The sequence below is a fragment of the Sceloporus undulatus genome, chromosome 2 (assembly GCF_019175285.1).
Source record: "Sceloporus undulatus isolate JIND9_A2432 ecotype Alabama chromosome 2, SceUnd_v1.1, whole genome shotgun sequence".
Classification (NCBI taxonomy): domain Eukaryota; kingdom Metazoa; phylum Chordata; class Lepidosauria; order Squamata; family Phrynosomatidae; genus Sceloporus; species Sceloporus undulatus.
Window position 1 is genome coordinate 235,808,327 of NC_056523.1, and position 19,064 is coordinate 235,827,390.

Genomic DNA, 19,064 nt, shown 5'->3' on the forward strand with positions numbered 1-19,064 from the left:
TTTGAGCACCACTACATCAGAAAGTCACTGATCAGGGGGTGGCTAAGAATATCAAGGAATTCCAAAGTGGGTATCCACTCAAGAAACATTTTTTTTTTCACAGAAGTAAAATCAGTAATGAACCCTGGATTAGATATGAGGACATATTAGTAAAGGAAAAGAATTCAGAATACAAACTGAAAATGATAGAACAATTTGGTTTAGAAAATTTGAATAATAACTGGTTTTTGTATAACCAACTAAATGAATGCTTCAAAGTGGAAAAGAAGATAGAAAAACTTGAAGATAAAAAGAATGAATTAGATAAGATCTTTATGGATGCAGGGAACTACCATACTGCAAAATACTACAAAGTACCGCAAAAAAGAGACTTAGAAAAAGAAACAGTTAAACATACAATGATCAAGTGGTCTCAGGATATTGGGAAGTATATAGAGCTCAAGGCATGGGAAAAGGCTTGGGTCAATACATGTAAATTTACCTTATGCCAAAGTTAAAAAGAAAACTTGTTAAAGATGTTCCATCGATAATACCTCTCACCAATGCACCTGAATGCAATATTGATTACCAGTAAGACTGAATGTTGGAAATGTAAAGAACCATCAGGATGTTTCTACTACTTGTAGTGGAAATACAAGAAACCAAACAAATATTGGAGAAGAATACATAAACGGATGACAGAAATACTACAGGTAAAGATCCCATTTGAACCAGAATTCTTTTTTTTCAATATGACTCACATGATGGAAAATAAAGCAAGAAAACTAAAAAGGAAAATATTAATACATGTTTCAGTTGCCAGAATTCTGTTGTGCAGTACTGAGGAAAAAACAAAATACCCTCCACAGAAGAATGGATAATGATAATAAATAATGGAATTGATAATAAAATTAATGAATGATAAAAATTAAAGGAAATGATGGACATGGACGTTTTGACAGCACGCATACAGTACAAAACAGCAGATTTGATAGAAAAAGAATGGCTTTTGATAAAACAATTTTGATATAGAAATTGGCCTGATTTGTGGAGAATTGAGAATCCTGCCAAATGATTTAAGGAACTTTTTGTTATAATAAAAATGTTCTAATAGCTGATAATAAAAATACAAGATTAAAAATCAGAGAAGCATTAAGGAAATATAAAACAATTAAAATTCAATAAAGACAGAAGATTCAAGGATTAATACAAGATTAAGAAAAATTACATATTTAATGAATACTGTAATGGGATACTGCAGTTCTGAAGGAAGTACTTATGATAATATAATTCAGTAAATGGATGTAAATTGTTATTTTGTAATGCTAGTAGTAGATGGATGGATGTTTGCGTTAGTGTTAGTGAGTTATTGTGGAAGTTTGTTACTTTGAGTGATTTTAATTGTACAAATCTATTAATAAAAAAGTATTAAACAATAAGTAACAAAACACAACATCTAAGTGACTGGAGACCAAATCGGATCTGACATTTTGCAAACAGCTAAAGAAAAGTTTGGCTAATTTTGAATGACATCATTTTTATATCCTTCACTTCTTTATAGTAACTTGCTGGAAATTAACATATATTCAATTCTTCAGGTGGACGGAACAAATCTTCAGGGTTTTACCAACCAGCAAGCAGTGGAAGTTCTGCGGCACACTGGCCAAACAGTTGGACTCACATTGATCAGACGAGGCCTTAAGCAGGAAAATCACATTCGTCCCCATGAAGATTTCAGCAGTATGGTTGAAAAGGATTTAATTTTCCAAGCAATGGATATTGGCATAAACAAAGGTAATAACTGGCTTTGATTCAAATTGGTGAAATTTATTTTTTGTTCTGCCGCATTTCAGATTGGGGGAAATGGACCAAATTCACTGTCCGAGTCTGTGTTCTAATTACATTTTGTAATTCACACAGGACTCCTGTTTGAGAAAGGTGTGCCTGGCCTAGGTTTTTATAATGCTTTTTAATTTCTCTGTTGCTTAGAGCTAAAGAAAGTCTCAATAGGGAGCTTGGCTATTGAGAGGTTAGGCAAATGCTTTTAGGATGAGGAAAAGAATTAAAATTATTGTTATTATTTATATCTTGCTATTTGCCCAGAATTGGACCCAAAGTGGCTCAGAGTTTAAAAGAATGATACAGTTAGAAGCCTACAAAAACAGAACATTAAATTAGAATTCAAACTATGGTATTTGCAGTATTAAAACAAGTAAACTTCAATAAAATAATAAAATGCGATTTTCTTAAATTATTATTAAAAATGATAATGGTGGAGATTATTCCAATGTTCAAAGTACAAAATCTGTCTCCAGACCCACATGTTGCACAGAGCTGCAGGGGAAGAGCCAAATTTGCAGGACACAGTGGGGAGGAGACCAGAGATTAAAGATAGTTGCACACCTTTAAAAGGTGTGTGATCGTGAGCATGTGGTGGGAGGATGTAATGTGTTTATAGACTGACTATCCTCTCTGCTTCCTTTTTGACATCAGCAATCGACAGACCTACCTGCCTTTTGGGCAGTGTAAGTATTGCTTCAGGGCTGGGTAGGATCCCCCCACCCTATTTTCCGTGAATTTTTTGCCTACTGTATGGTATATCTTAGGGAATTTGACATATGGTGGGTCTGTAACTAGGCAGTCAGTGCTCTGGTGTTCGCTCAGGGGAAGCTGAGGAAGAGGTCTCTTGGAAACTCTCTGCCTCAGTTTCTTTGTCACCAAGTTGCTCCCCCCCCCCCCCCACTCTTGCTCCTCAAAGAATTTAAGACAGTTTAATTGCTTAATAAAGTGGCCCTTATTCAATACAGTTTTTAATGCCTGATCTCTTTATTCCCAGCAGATGAATCTTTTAGAGTAGGGATAGGCAACCTGCGGCCCGCGGGCCGGATGCGGCCCAGCAAGGCCTTGGGACCGGCCCCACCCCGGTCCTGCCGCCGATTGCTGCCGGAGTCTTTGGCCTCTCGCGTGAGGGTGTGGGGCCTTTGGCCTATCAGGAGGAGGAGGGCAAGGGGGCAAGCGGTGGGCAAGGGGGGCAATTGTCTATAGAAGCCTCAGAAACATGCATTTATATTAACATTTTTTTTAAATCAGCAAATTTTTTCGTGTGTCCTCCAATATTTTTTTTTAAAAGTGTCCTCCATTTGAAAATTTCATCCTACATTTGTCCCGGTTTATTTATTTAATTAATTTTTTAAAAAAATATTTAATTATTTATTTTTTGGCTTCGGCCCCCCCATTTGTCTGAGGGACAGCAACCCGGCCCCCGGCTCAAAAAGGTTGCCTACCCCTGTTTTAGAGACATTATTTTCCCGAAGAGAGACACAGGTTCAATCCAAAGGATATTTAGTTGTCCCCCCTCCCAAAAAAAGTTATTATATAGGAAGGATGGAAAGTCTCCCCTGAAATCTTAAATTAGTGTTGTCACAGATATAGGCTAAATGGATAGACAGACTAAAAGTTAATGCAGTTTCATACACTTAAACTGCTTCACTATTAAAAACAACCATATGGTTCTTTCTAAAAGTGTGTAAAAGAACAATAATGTGACACTGACACAGAAACACACACCATGTCACAAGACTTCATATTGGTGATCTGAAAACTGAATTGAGACTGGAATTTTGCATGCCTTTTTGATACAATGAAGTATCACCATAAGAACGACTTTTCACTTATGCTTGTACTATTTTGTAGAGTGATTTTTTTCTTTGAACTTTATCCCCATGAAATGATAGTTGGTTGTTACCAGAATCTATTTCTTTTTCTGATGATTCTCTACAGTATAGTAATTAAAATCATGAAAAAAACATGAATTTCATCATGACAAAAACATGAATTTTTACTACATTAAAATGAATAAGCCCATATTTATTGTACACACAAATCAAATTTTGCCAGCTTAGACCTATCAAATTTCACTCCCTTTTTGGACAAAAATGTAGGTCCTATGCAGTATAGGAGAACAGCTAGTACAAATTACTCACCAACTTTATTCTTCCACAGACTTTTACTACACAGCCTAGCTGTTGAAGAACATTGGAAGACTAGTGTAAATGTTTAAATACAAAGTGATCATTAGTGACTCTTAAAAGAGACTCGGGAGGCACCTGTCATTTCTAGTTCATTTGGAATATTTATTAGAAATAGTTCTTAAGTTACATCTGACAAGTATTATGAAAGAAAGAGCTACAGGTTAAGGCAGGAGAGTCTTAACATGTCGGCTCAGAAGTATTAAGTCCCATTAAGTAAACAAGTACGGGGTTTGTAAACAACTCCAATAGTGTTGGAGGTCTCTTGTACATGCTAACTTTTTTTAATTTAAAAAATTGCATCCTTTTTAAAAGAAACACAGTGCGCCATGCTATAGGTGGATGCCCCATAGGCAGCGTCCAACCTATGCAGAAGCCGCGCGCCGGGAGAATGAATGGTGTACGCACCTGTGGCGCACGCACTCTCCCACACTGCGAGCATGAGCCCCATTCAATTGAATGGGATTTGAGCTTACGTGCTATTCGACTTATGTGGGAGGGGGGTCCAGAACGGATTCCCTGCATAAGCCAAGGGCGCACTGTACATACACTTGCAAACAGAGTAGCTTAATTGGAAAAACACATCTTTAATTTGAACTAAGAACAGTAGGAGAAATCCAGCATGGCAAAGGTGTCATCCAAATGGCCAGAGGCCAAGACAAAACTGAAAGTGACAATCAATCAAGATCAGTTCCTCATCAGGATGCTGCAGCAACAGACAAAAAGGAAATGGCAGCTTCTGAGGGAAGTCTCTTATATAGGGTTACTGGAGTGGGTGAGACTACTGCTAAAATGTTTCTACTAGATTCTAGAATATTCTGAATGGTGCTCTGCGTAGGCCCAGGATAACCGATTTGTGTGAGGCACAGAGACCATGAAGAAGAACTTTAATTTCCACAGACAGTGGCATGCCCAGAGCTGCTGAGAATATTCTTCTTCTTTTCCAGAAAGCTGTGAAAGAGAGCAGGAATCTCCATTAATGTCATGCAGTACCAGTGTGGTTCACATTGGAGAAGACATTAGTCCACAACAACCAGGTCCGAATTATTAATTTTTAGTAGTGTATATCTTTTCCCTGTGGAAACACACTGGCTTGCATTCTTGGCTTTTGCCCTACTTTTCTTTCTTTTTTTTCCATCCCCTTTTTTGTACATTCAGACTCTCAAAAGTTGTTCCTCTGTCTCAAAAAGGTATGAAAATGTGGTGTCTGAGGTATAATGCATATGTATGTCTTGGAAGAAAAATTCTGAAGTTATTTCTAAAATTTGTTAGCTGATTCTTTTCCTGCATGCCCATTCTCTGGAGATTACATTTTCAAAGGTTTATTTCAAAGCAGAGGAGCAATTTGCAAAATGTTAACATGTTTCTGCACTTTATACTAATTTCTTAAATGTGATCTTCTCTGTAATAGGTTTTGCTGTTTTATTCTCAAGACTTTCTAATTTTCCATCTTTCATGTTGTAATCCTTAGGAATAACATTGCTTCCATATCACAATAACAACAGTTCTATTTATTTACATTTGTTTTCATTGTATATATTTTCTAGGAGAGTTTGCTCTAAACACTTTAGATACAGACTTTCATGTTCTCTGACTTCATACTTTATCTTTCTTAGTCTTATTTGAACAGCCACCATACAATAGATTGAAGCTTACTAAAACACACTAATATTCTGTATTGCATCTTAAATATGGAATGTCAGAATGTTTATATGCTATATTTTTGACATATGCATTTTCTGATAGTGACATTTTACTACTACGTTAACTTTAAATGGCTAAAAGTTAGGAGACTGTGTAAGATTATGGTTTTGCTTTGAAATCATTTAAGCAAAATAAAAACTATTTACTAGTAGTACTGAAAATGGTCCATTATTATAGGGGTGGACAATTGCATGAAGGCCAGGGACCAATTTTTAAACACTTTTTGACCTACCTGTGGGCTGCACCCCCAACACAGCTCCAAAATACCTCTATCATTGTTAAAGTCATTCCCAAAATGTCAACAAGAATTATTTCTTGTCACCATTTTGAAAGGGACTCTGATGAAAATAACAAGTATTTGAGGGTCCTGGGGTGTGTGGTTCTCTATGGGTCTCTGGGTGTTTTCCCACATTTTGGAAGCTTTCCCTGCAGCTTTTGGGTGAAAAATGCACAGAAATTGTGCCTTTTTAAAAAAGCAAAGTGGATTGGGGGTCTTTGGAGAAGTGGAACAGGGTTTCAGCAGTTGCAAGCTTCATCAGGGACTACATGCAGACCACAGGCCTTGCTTTGTCCACCCCTGCATTAGATGATGTTAGAACACAATAAACAATATATATTAGAAAATATAATTTACATTTCATTGGTATTTAAAGACTTTAAAAATACATTGGGTGAGAGTGAAACATTCATTTTCCTTTTCCGGCATATTTATTGTGCTCACTTTCTATTTTCTTTGTGTTATTTTTAGTCCTGTAGTAAATATATTAGCCTAAATATCCTGAAGGCATCAGATCCCAGCTAATCTTAGAAGCTAAGCAGAGTCAGCTCTAGTTAGCACTTGGATGGCAGACCACCAGTGAATACCAGGTGCTGTAGGCTATATTTCAGGGGAATGAACTGGCAAAACAACCTTTGTGTATTCCTTGCTTAAGAAAACCCTTTGAAATTAATGGGGTTGCCAGAGATCTACAGGTGATTTTGAAGGCTCATATGCACACACAATTTAATGTATTAAATTCTTCAGGATTAATATCCTGATACATTTCTTGCAACATTTGTTCACTTTTGTGCTGCATTTTCCAAAAGACCTTCACACTGTAGTACTACCTTTCATAACTATACTTCTTTCTTACATTTTTAGATGGGCTAAATCTCACTGAAGTATGCATTCCTTGACGAAGTTGTGTTATTCCACTGCCCTCTAGGGACCATGTTTTAATAGTATCATCTGAAACTGAGGTCATAGATTTGAGGGCTAAAATCATAAGTCATTCATTTCTAAAAGGAACATGTGCAAATGTTTGGATATTATTAAGAAATACCAATTTTAAACACAAGTGAATTTATGTTGCCTACATTACTCAGTAACACACCAATTCTAAAGTTTATTTACATTGCTAAAGTGGTTTGGGATACTATGACTACAACTTGTGTATTAGATTTGTAGCTGTTTCTGCTATGGTGTTTCCGATCTTTTAAAACTGAATATATACCAGTGCTTAGTTGCACACTGTTGTGTTATGTAAATGTGAAACATTAACATTTAAAAATAACAACTGAGATCTTTTCCATAGCTTTGGAGGATGGTGGGGAAGCTGTAAATATATTGCAGTTTGAATCCTATCTGGAATCCGAAATCCAGAACCCTCCCAAATCCAAAATTGTCCACACGAGTAGCTGACCTTGCTTTTTGATGCTTCAGTGTACACAAACTTTGTTTCATGCACAAAATTATTAAAAATATTGTGTATAAAGTTACCATCAGGCTATATGGATAAGCTATATGCAAAACATAAATGAATTTCATGTGTGGACTTGTATCCCATCTCCAAGACACCTCATTATGTTTATGAAAATATGCCAGAATCTGACAAACTCCAAATTTCCAAACACCTCTGGTCCCAAACATTTTGGATAAGAGAGACTTAGCCTGTAGTACACTTTCTGCTTTAACTTCCAGCTCTTATTTTAACTTCATAAAAACAGAATGTGGGGGGGGGGGGGGAAGGGAGAATATCTTTAAAGCCTAGGAGCTTGATAAAATGGCAGATTAAGAAAAAACATTTTAGAGAACAGTTGTGGCAAAGGAAGGCAGAAGGTGCATGTAATTTCTGCATTCAGTGAAAGAGGAAAGTGCAGTAGAGGGTAGCCAGAGAGAAACCTAGTTATTCAGGAAGCTAGCTGAGCACAATTAGCATTCTTTGGAAGAGAGGAGATGAAAGAAGATCCTTGAGGTAATACAGTTCTGAATTGAATAACCAGGGTAAGTGCAAAAAGGCTGATCCTTGAGGTGATGCAGCTCTGAATCAAATAGCAGGTGCAGTTCTGAACTGAATGGTGCTAAAAGGCTATTTGGCTTAGTTTCCAATATACATGATGCCAAATGAGATTTAAGGAGTTCTCCTAAATGCAATCTTGCCATAAACTACTCATCTTGTATTTTGTTACTCACTTGTGTGGGTGATTTAGAAAACAACTGTGAAACAACAACAAAAGTTTCCAATTGTACTTGAATACAGTGTAGTTTGATATGACAAAATACATCAGAATAGTTCCACTTATGCTGAAATTGTTATTTGTAATTTTCACACACACCCCGTATCAGCAAATTAAATATGGCTGGACCCTATATGTTCATGGCATAGTCTTTTTTTATAAACTAAACATTGATAGGGAGATACACATTCTAGCACATCCTATTCACTGTGTGAGAATAAGAATGGCAATTGTTTTCCTCTGTAGCTAACTATGATTCTACATCTTTTAGGTTTTCAGATCACTTCTACAGATGAAGAAATGTCATTACATAACAAATGGCAGTCAGTTTTGGGGACAAATTATGAGGTTGTGGTAGGTAAACTGAACAATTTGTTGTTTAACTTCTCCCAACCCCTGCTTATTTTATGCTCCCCCCCTTTTGAAAGAATTGTTGTATTTGTCCTTTTTAAGATCTTGTCTTCTAAGATAAAAACCATAAAATGCTATCTTATAGAAATTTTAGAATCAATAAGATAGTATGTAAAGATTTCTAGGCAAATAATTCATAAACAATTCCTTGGGACTTCCTGGAATGAAACCATTTTAGGGAGTAACAGCAGATAACCTCATGTATTAATTATATAAACATATTTTTATCACTGCTATATGCCATATGAACATATAGTAGAGAGGTAGGGGCTGCATCTACAATGCAGAGTTAATGCAGTTTGACATCATTTTCAGTGGCATGGCTCAATGCTATGGAATTCTGGGATTTGTAGTTTTGTGAGCTACTTAGTTTTCACTGTCAGAGAGTTCTGACAGAATTCTTGTGTCACAAACAAACTACAAATCCCAGGATTCCATAGGATGGCACCATGACAGTTAAAGCAACTGCATTAATTTTGCAGTGTAGATGCAGCCAAAGTTCCTTACAGAGTTTATAGATAATGAATGCATTTATGTCTGCTTGAAACATGAGATGCCCACAGTGAAAGAATAATGAAGTAACTGTTAACACCAATTTCATACCAGATGGAATACCAGCCTTTAACAAGCTTATGTATTTTATAGCCTTTGAAAACAGTGAATTGCATGGTATTGACTGAGCAGGCTCATAGAGCCAAATCACTCTGTCCCCTCTTCATCATTGTACTTGGTGGAAATAATTTATACTGCTCTTCTACAATGAAGTAGGAGTGTTGGCTTTCTGATCTCTTGTGTCCAGTAAGAAAGCATAGGTGAATAGCTTCTTTGTAGACTGCCTTAAGATATTTTTCTGCTTCAGGTAAAAGGCAGCTACCTACCATAGGTAGAAGCTGAATAGAGTGCAAGTGAATTTGATTGTAGCGCTGGTGATATAGCACTTGTAGCACTGGAAATGTGAAGGTCCTGAACACTTGTAGACAGAATCTGAAGGATTTTGAATGCCCTGGAGAACTTTTTGGTTGATGTGCTGGTGATTTGATCTAGGCATTCGTTTCTCAATGGATTCGTAAGATGGAAAGGGTCATCCAAACAGTTGCTCCTAAGTATCCAGTCTAGTTTTCTGGAGCCTATAATTCCCCTTGGTTTACAGAAGATCTGAGGGCAATGAAACAGGCTAGAAAGAACAGTTAAAATGCAGGTAGCATACATAGGTCATGGAGCAAATATAATTAAAAGTTAGTGAGGATTCTTCAATGTGTAGATTATATGTCAGTGACATTGACCAAAAAGTCATCATCTTATGCTTCTCCAGTTTGTTCTCTCTATCCCTTGATTCTTCATCCACGGATTCAACCATGCATGGCTTGAAAATATTAAAATAACAATAAAAACAAAAACAATTCAAAGAAGCAAACCTAGATTTTGCCATTTTATATAGGGGGCACTATTTTACCACACCATTGTATATAATGGGATATTAGCATCCACGTATTTTGATATCCATGGGGCGGGGTGTGTGTATCCTGCAACCGAGCCCAGTAGATACCAAGGGCCCACTGTACTGTCTTATCCTTGACATGCCACCAAGCAGAGTCCTTCCAAGAGATGTTGAGCAATTGGGATAGGGTTAGAGAGGCTTTGAGTGGAACCTGTGCAAGGCCCACTGTGATAAATTTGTTATACACTGCTAGGAAGAGAAAGTTGCTTGTCTGTGCTCCTTCAGATGCTCTTGGAGGAAATGAATTATCTGGACTCATTTCAGTCTGGTTTGAGGTTAGGGTATGGTACCAAAATGTCCTTGGTTGCTCTGGCAGATAATATACTTTGGATGAAACAAGATGCATTCTTATTTTAGGGATTGTGTTGCTGCCTTTTGCTATGTGTCTGTTTCATCTTATTCTGTCCTTATGTGATTCTGGCTACCAGCATTATATAGTTCTTCAGCTCTGTGCCATAACTTTTCTTTATGGGATTGCTCAAAATGGGCAGAACGTATATCCATATATTATTGACCCTGCTTTTGGGAAAGAAAATAGCATTGCTTGTTAGGAAGTCTACCTACTCTTGTCATTCAGTCTAAATAGTGTTAAGCTTTGTAAGTCCCCCCCAAAAACATGGTATTCTGAATAAAGGAATTTTAAAGGTTGATCTTTTCCAATGTGATTTTGTGCACCCACTAGGCAATCAGCAGGGTCTTTGCTTTGCATCTGGCTGCCATTGTAAGTAACAGAGGCTTTTCAGTTGTGCAGTGGTAAACTGTGGTACATCCTACCTAAGAAGCTTAATTGCCCCTCTCTTCATTGTTGTTTTAAATTCCTATTAAAATGCTTTCATTTTGCTGTACTTTGAGACTGATTTAATCTTCCCCTCCCCTTTGAGTCCTTGATATTGATTACTGGTTCCTTTTAGTTGATTTTTGCTTTGTAGAACTTTGGTTGAAAGAGACCAGAAAGTGTTCAAGATATTTCACATTAAAGGTTGTACTAAATATGCAATGAAATCTTTTTATCTAGGTATTAGATTCTTCTGGTTGAGGAGGAGACTACTCCTTGTCTAGACTCTTTGACACACTTTGGAATTCATACCAGTTTCTGTACTCTACGTAATCCAGGGATTGTGTTTGCTGTGGTGCCTTGAACATACATGATATTCAGGAGGGGGACATTTTACAGCTCTAATTCACTGAATGGTACAGCTGTTCCTACACCTGGGGATTAGTAAACCTTAGAAGATTATATATCCAGGGGTGAGTCTTGTGTATGCTTGACCGCTCCCAGAGGGTGACAGCCGGTGTGCAGTGTTGGTCCTGACAGTAGGAATCCAGGGCTTGGACATTGCATTGGAGACATTTCCGCTTTAGAATACTGTATTTGTTACCCATTGTTTCTGTAGCACTCACAAAAGCTGACTTCTGCTGTAACAGGAAGTATGGGACCTTTGATTGTGTCATTTGTTCCATTTATTTTTCACTTTCTCTGACTACCTTTCATCTCTAGGGCAGCTGGAGTTGCAGCATCTGTTACCCTTTGCAAAATAGAATAGGAAGTTACAGCTGGCTGCTCCCTTTCAGCTTACATTGTGATTCCGTCTTGTTTTGATGTGAGAAATCAATGAGCACGGATGATGTTTGAAAGAAGGGAATTTGTAGCTTAGAAGGAGAGCATCTGTGGCAAAATGTTATGGTTAACTGCTTTTAAGTCTACTGTTCCTTTGTATACGGGTCTGACTGCACTATTAAAAACAACCGGTTCTTTAGTGTTCTAAAGATTCATTATTTTCTTCTTTCTAGGTAGCTCACGTGAACAAGTTTAGTGAAAGCAGTGGACTGGGGATAAGCTTAGAAGCTACAGTGGGACATCATTTCATCCGGTCTGTTTTGCCAGAGGGGCCAGTTGGACGATGTGGCAAGCTGTTCAGTGGAGATGAATTGCTGGAAGTATGAATAATCTCTGCTTTGCATATTCCCTTGTCTTAAAGTAGATTATACTGGGATTTTTTCCTATTTATAATATTAGCACATATAGAAACAGGTATATCTCAGTTAACCAAGTAGATGTATTCCTGAACTTTACTTCTTTAACAGAAAATTTGGTCACAGAGGGAATAAATATCATGGGAAGAATAAGGATAGGTTTGCAGTTCATCATACATCAGCAAACTTTTCATTCAAAATTCACAGTATGCATGTTTAAATGGAACAGTCTTTCTTTTCTTTCTTTTTTTGCTATTCATGCATGCTCACTAAGGGATTCTGGAAGCAGATGCTGTTTATCTTACCTGTTGTAGAAGTATGCCTGTCTTGCATATTTTGCCATATGCAACTCATGATGGAGAAAAGTGTCTAACAATGGCCTATGTCCATTTGCTAGTCCTAACTAGAATAGAACAACTAGAACAGAATTAATTGCTGAGTTATAAGTCAGCAATTAGATAAATCTTACTTTGGTTGGGAGTAGCATTTTTGTTTTGACACTCTTCTGAATTGACAATAATTAATGGTGCACTGTGTTGTTCTGGTATGAAAACATGATTCATGTGAATGGAATTTGTGCAAAAGTCGCTTTCTCAATTAGTTGGTATAAGTTCCCAAACAGATAGCAATTATTATTATTATTTTTAAATGGATTTTGACAAACAATTTCCAAGAAACATTTGCTGCTTGCTTTGCTGCTGTATTATCTCTCCTTTGCTTCCAAGGCACACTGTTTTGTGATGTTACTCTGGTGCATACCATATTTTAATATGTAATGTTCATTTTCTGCTTTTTTATTTTTATAAAATACATCTCCTTTTGGCAGGTAAATGGGATATCTTTGCTTGGAGAAAATCATAAGGATGTGGTAAATATTTTAAAAGAGCTGCCCATCAAAGTTACAATGGTTTGTTGCCGTGCAGCTTCACCTGCTAAGCAGTCAGCCCTGGATGAGTCTCATATGACAGAACAGGTAACACAGTGGCACAGTTTGTATGTGCAGCAAGCACAAAACTACAGTTGGTGTTGGTATTCAGGAGCTGGTTCATACAATACTGGCTTGATTTAATCTGTGTTGATTTTGAGGTTCACTGTCCAACAGAAACATGGTGCTATGGTTTTACAGTGGTGCCTCGGGTTACGAAATTAATTCGTAACGCGGCCGCTTTCGTAACCCGAAAAGCCTTCGTAAGCCGAATTGCCATAGGCGCTAATGGGGAAAAGCCGCGATTCCGTGCGAAAAAGCCGAAAAAAGCACCAAAAGTTTTTTCGTATCCCGAAAATTTCGTAACCTGGGTATTTCGTATCCCGAGGTACCACTGTACTTCTTGGGTTAGGGAATACGGGATCTTGCAATAACGATGTGTACTTAAGACCTCAAAGGAGTCCTGTGAACCCTCTTTCCTCTGACTGGACCCTTTTAAAAAATGTCTGAATCTGTATTATCTCTACACTACTGTTTTGTGATGTTATTCTGGTACATACCACATACCTATCATGGCAAAATCCTATGGAATCTTAGGGTTTATGGTTTGGGGAGGCACTAGGACTCTCTGGCTGAGAATTCCAAATAATCCTCCCTAAACTGTAGGATGTTGATGTGTTGCCAGTTTAAGTTGAATCACAGCACAAGAATTGTGTAGTGTGAAAGAGCCCTATATTAAAAGCCTATATCTAGATTTAACTGCCGTGCACTATGCTATGGAATTCTGGAATTTGTAGTTTTGTGAGATATTTAGCCTTCTCTGTCAGATAGCCCTGGTGCAACAATAAACCACAAATCACAGGATTCCATAGGCTGCAGCCATGACAGTTAAAGTGGTGTCAAACTGCATTAATTCCGCAGTGTGGCAGCAGCCTTGGATGACAGCAAAAACACTGTCAAAATTCTGAAAGATGTCCTGCAGCATTTTGGCTGCCACAGGCAGACAGACAAACAGACTGATATATATGTAGACATTGTCTACTATTTATCTATGCTGTCTTCTAAAAGTATTTACCCTCCTCCCATTTTTTTCATTTGTTATGTTACAACTTGTAATTGAAATTAATGAACGCGCAAAATATTTTTGTTGTGGAACAAAATTTAAGTAAAAAAAACCATGCTTGCGTTTGCTGGTTGCAAAAGTATTCACTCCTCTACAAGTCACTATAGATGCCAGTTATAGAGAGAGTGGAAAGTCGATATGATTCAGTGCCTTTGATTCAATTTGAACCTTGGAGCCTGGTTTAAATCTCTACTTCAAGGAGCATTGTTCAAATTCTTGCATTTGGTTTAGGTGTTCTTTGCTCAGGCCACAGAGAAATTATTTCACCCCATCACAAACTGCATAGTAAATCTTTATTAGTTTGGGGGCCATGGGAAACTGATGTTAATGAAATATATATCTAACACTGTTTCAAATATACATAATTATTTGCATTTTTGGAACCAGTCCTATATTTTATAGTAATAAAAATCTCCCCTATGTATTTTATTTTGTGAAGCTAGCTAGTGAGATAGAGATTGACATTTTGTAAAGTAAAAGTGCTGTGTAAATGTTTTGTTAATACTAACATGGTGCAGAACAATATAGATACAAATATCCTATTCAGAAGATTTTCTCTTATGGATTTAGAGTGCTTCTAGGCATTTTGAATATAGGGAAATTTGGGAAATGCAAAATACTTCTTGTTTCTTCAAATTTGGAATCTCCTGAAGGATATTTTTTGCAATTCTTCATTTCCCTCTCTCTATATTCTGCAGGTTTCTGCAGCTGATCACTTCAGACACTAGAAATCTAAATAGTGAATAGGAAAAAAACATACCATTTGTATTCCATTTTCCAGTCTCTCAGTGGCATGTAGTCTGCAGTTCTCTCTGTGTGTACTTAGACATTCCAGTAAAATTAATGGGATCAAAATCAGCCCAGTTGAGCGTGGTGGCTCACATTGGGTTGTTACTTCCTTTTATGTTCTTTGGAACATACCTTTCATATGGAGATGTTAAAACATGAGTAGGCAACTCAACTGGAGGCCACACATGCCCCTCATTGGATCTTTGAGGGTTACTCAGTCATGGCACCTCTTTCCATATTTCCAAAACAGCAGGTGACTTGAAGTCTCTTCTGGTTCCAAAAAGAAAGATTTCCCGTGAACTAAAATAGCCCACAGTTGGCAAAAAAGCATAACCAGGAAAGCATTCAGCCTGTTACAGACTACCAAAATAAAGCTGCTTCGGGTCTCTTTGGAGGTATGCTGTTTAAATGATGCATGGGTCCTAAGAGTCCGGAGGTTGCGCCAAAGCCATACTCCATTCTTAAGCACTGGAGTGCAGCTTTGGTGCAGCTTCCGGATTCTTAGGATGCATGCATCCTTTAAACAGCATACCTGCAAAGAGACACAAAGCAGCTTTATTTTGGCAGTCTGTAACAGGCCAGAGTAATGTAAAAGTAATTAAAGTTGCAGTGTGTGTGTGTGTGGGTCTTTGGAAGTCATGGTCTTTGGAAGTCATAAAATGGCATTGGATATTGGAGACAGCCCATGGGCTATGCTTTTCCCACCCCTTAATTAGAGTAATGCTATTTAATAATTTGCTTGCCACAGAATTTGTAATAACATAATTTTAAATCTTACAGATGGTACATAATTTAATGTAATGTAGAACCACTCTAGCAATAATATGTAGGGTAGATATGGATAACTGTGGCAGCATAGTGTTCACGATTTTATTTATAAAAGTAATTATGTTTGATTTTCACAGTCTCATATAGACCTTGGTGGATTGCTTGGCTCTTCAGAGACAGAGGACATGAACTTGGAAATGGCTAATATGGGCCAGAATACAGACGAGGTTCCAGGATCTTCTTTGGCAATGTGGGAAACAGAAGTGCAGCAAATTGAATTAGAGAAAGGGAGCATGGGACTAGGCTTTAGCATATTAGATTACCAGGTAATTTATCAGCTGCTTATTTTACAGGAGAAAAAATATATATATTTAGAAACAGTGTGAATACAGACATTATTGCCAAACATGCTACTCTGCGTAAACAAACTCATCAGTCTGTTATTATGGGCATTCATTTATGGGACTTTGATCCTTTATTCTGAATGAGTTATGATGTTTTCAAAAAGAAAAGCACTAGTCTTTGTAAAAAATCAACTTTCATTTAACTTTCAACTACATTCTTCAGTCTTTTAATTGACTTACAGAAGAACCTATGCATCACAATTATAATCCAGTAGTAGCAATTATAATTTGAGAAGTTGATTATGCAGAATTTTTACCATGACTCACCCAAAACTAAAAATCCTGAGAAGTATTCAGGATGTATGATTCTGTCCAGTATTTATGTGTGTAGCAAGGTGCTAACATATTTGCTTTTTTAAAAAGGTGAATGTGCAAAGGAGGCTGGTGAAACTAACATGCTTTCCCCTTACCTCTGTAGTGAAAACTGAGTACAGTAGGTCCTTCACTGTGGAAGTGAAGCTGAGAACGAGCTTGAAGCTCCTTCTTACTTTCTCATCTCTGCAGTGAATATTTCAGAAGCTAGTGAGAAAAGCTTATAAGTTTAAATGCTGCTGTTTGCAACCTATTTCAGCACTTAGATAATGAGCAATTCTCTGACAATTCAGGGCATTGTGCAGGTAAATGGAAGGATGAGAAAATGCACAGAAGTTGTTTGAAAATTCTTGAACTATCTGAGATTTCATGTGGTATGTTTGTTGCCTTCCAGCACCATTGATGGAAACAATTAAAATGCTCTTGAACAATAAAATACTGTATGTTCTATTCAATTGTTACCACACACAACTGCCTTTTGTCATACTTGGCTAGACTACCATACTACAATATAAGATAAATTGTACAGCGTGACATGCCATGTCTCAGTGTATCACTGGAAGTCTATGTAAAAGTATTCTTAAAACTGGTTAGTCAAACAATGGTAAAAATATTGGAATTGTGTCATAATGGCTGGGAATCCCCCCCCCCCCCCGCTCCCATTTAAAAATTCAGAAAGAAAAGTGTAGTCTAGTCTTCCGGCTAGCATTCTCACTTTAATTCCTGAATTTGAGAAGAATTCAAATCTGTACTGTCCACTGAATTCTGAAGTGACAGCGCACCATTGTGATGAATCTGCTTTCAGTACAGATCCATAATTTTCATACTCTAAAAGGTGGTCCATGGGCTAGTGTTGGTGTTGGTCCACAAATCAACAGTTTTTAGTACCTTGAGTTTCTAGAAGAAAAAGGAACAGATGTAACCAATGGGCACACGTATGATACCAATCCTTTGCCCATTGCGAAAAATAATTGCTGGTTCCCTTCATTAATTCATTCAATTTATTATTTGATTTATATCCCACCATTCTCCTAAATAGAACTCAGAGCAGTTTACAATACATCAGCTAGATTAAGAAGTATTGTGTTAAGCTGGCAGCACCAGCTGTAGTATTACACAGCTTGAATTTTTAAAATTGTGAAATAGTCAGATTGACTGTTTCCTTGCAGGAAAAAAGTTATGTTTATAACTTGGCAGCAGTTGCATCAGTATTCCTTGTGACTCCGTGAAGGCAGTACATAAGCTACACACACACACACACACACACACACACACACGGCTGCTCAGTCAGCAGGAGTGAACGAATGAAACTGGCAGTCTCGGAGATGCCAAATGTTTCGTAACATGTTTGAACAGAGAAGCTTGGAGGTAAGAAAGATAATCAGCATGAAAGCCAGGGTGATGTAGTGGTTTGAGCATTGGACAACAACTCTAGAGAACAGGATATGAATCCCAGCTAGGCCATGGAAACCCATTGGGTGACTATGGGCAAGTCAAACTCTCTCAGCTTCAGAAGAAGGCAAAGGCAGACCTCCTCTGAACAAATCTTGCCAAGAAAGCTTGATGCTGATAGAACAGAATATGGAGAAACTGACTGGTTCCCAATCAGCAAACAGGTAAGGCAAGGTTGCATACTATCACCCTATTTATTCAACCTGTTCGCAGAAAGTATTGTTTGCACATCAGGCTTACAGTCAGAGGCTGGAGGAATGAAGATTGGGTGAAGGAGCATTAACAACCTAAGATACGCAGATGACACAATACTACTAGCAGAAACAAAAAATGACTTGGAACAATTACTGAAAATCGTCAAGGAGGAAAGCATAATGCTGAACATTAAGAAAACAAAAATAATGACCATGGAAGAGCTACAAGAATTCATCCTGGAAAATTGAAATGGTCAAAGAGTTAACCGAGACTGCAATCAAGAAATCAGAAGAAGTCTAGGAATGCAAATGGCAGCTATGAAAGAACTAGACAAGATCCTAAAGTGAGGATAGTGCAAGCCATTGTATTCTCCATCACAATGTACAGATGTGAGAGTTGGACACTGAAAAAGTGATAGAAAGAAAATCAAACCATTTGAGATGTGGTGCTGGAAAAGAGTGCTGAAGATACCATAGATGGCCAAGAAGACAAACAAATGTGTTTTAGGGAGAATTCAGATCAAGCCTGAATTCTTCCTGGAAGCCAGGTTGCCTAAATTGAGGCTGTCATACTTTGACCACATCTTGAGAAAGCATAAATCACTAGAAAAGACAATGATGCTGGGAAAGGTAGAGGGCAGTAGAAAGACAGGAAGACCATACAACAGATGGTTAGATTCAATCATGGAGGCCACAGGCCTGAGCCTACAGGACCTGATCAGGGCAGTCGACGACAGAGAATCTTGGAAATGTCCAGCTTGCCTTGAGTCAAAGTCGACTTGAGGGCAGTTAGCAACAGGTTCACTTTAGGAACATTATAAGTCATAAATGACTTGAAAACACACAACAACAATTACAACAAATTGATCTGCAGACTATTGGGACAAATTGTCAGTTTTACACGCATTCTGATTTACATAAATACAGTTTATACTTTTCAGTTAACAAATTGATTTTTTTAAAACTTCGGTACTAATTTACAGCCAGCCCTCCTTATCCACGACTTG

The 19,064-nt window shown here is 37.5% G+C and overlaps 1 protein-coding gene across 16 annotated transcripts in view; it reads left to right on the forward strand.

The window, feature by feature from the left end:
• MPDZ (multiple PDZ domain crumbs cell polarity complex component) overlaps window positions 1-19,064 on the forward strand; it is a 127,290-nt gene that overhangs the window by 42,450 nt on the left and 65,776 nt on the right. For 15 of the 16 annotated variants that reach the window (XM_042449073.1, XM_042449076.1, XM_042449074.1 and 12 more), the window contains exons 11-16: window positions 1,578-1,773; window positions 4,955-5,044; window positions 8,479-8,561; window positions 11,908-12,054; window positions 12,917-13,063; window positions 15,833-16,021. In XM_042449073.1, the coding sequence (XP_042305007.1) occupies window positions 1,578-1,773; window positions 4,955-5,044; window positions 8,479-8,561; window positions 11,908-12,054; window positions 12,917-13,063; window positions 15,833-16,021 (852 nt within the window). The remainder of the gene's footprint in view (window positions 1-1,577; window positions 1,774-4,954; window positions 5,045-8,478; window positions 8,562-11,907; window positions 12,055-12,916; window positions 13,064-15,832; window positions 16,022-19,064) is intronic. The other variant, XM_042449077.1, reaches the window with a different exon arrangement.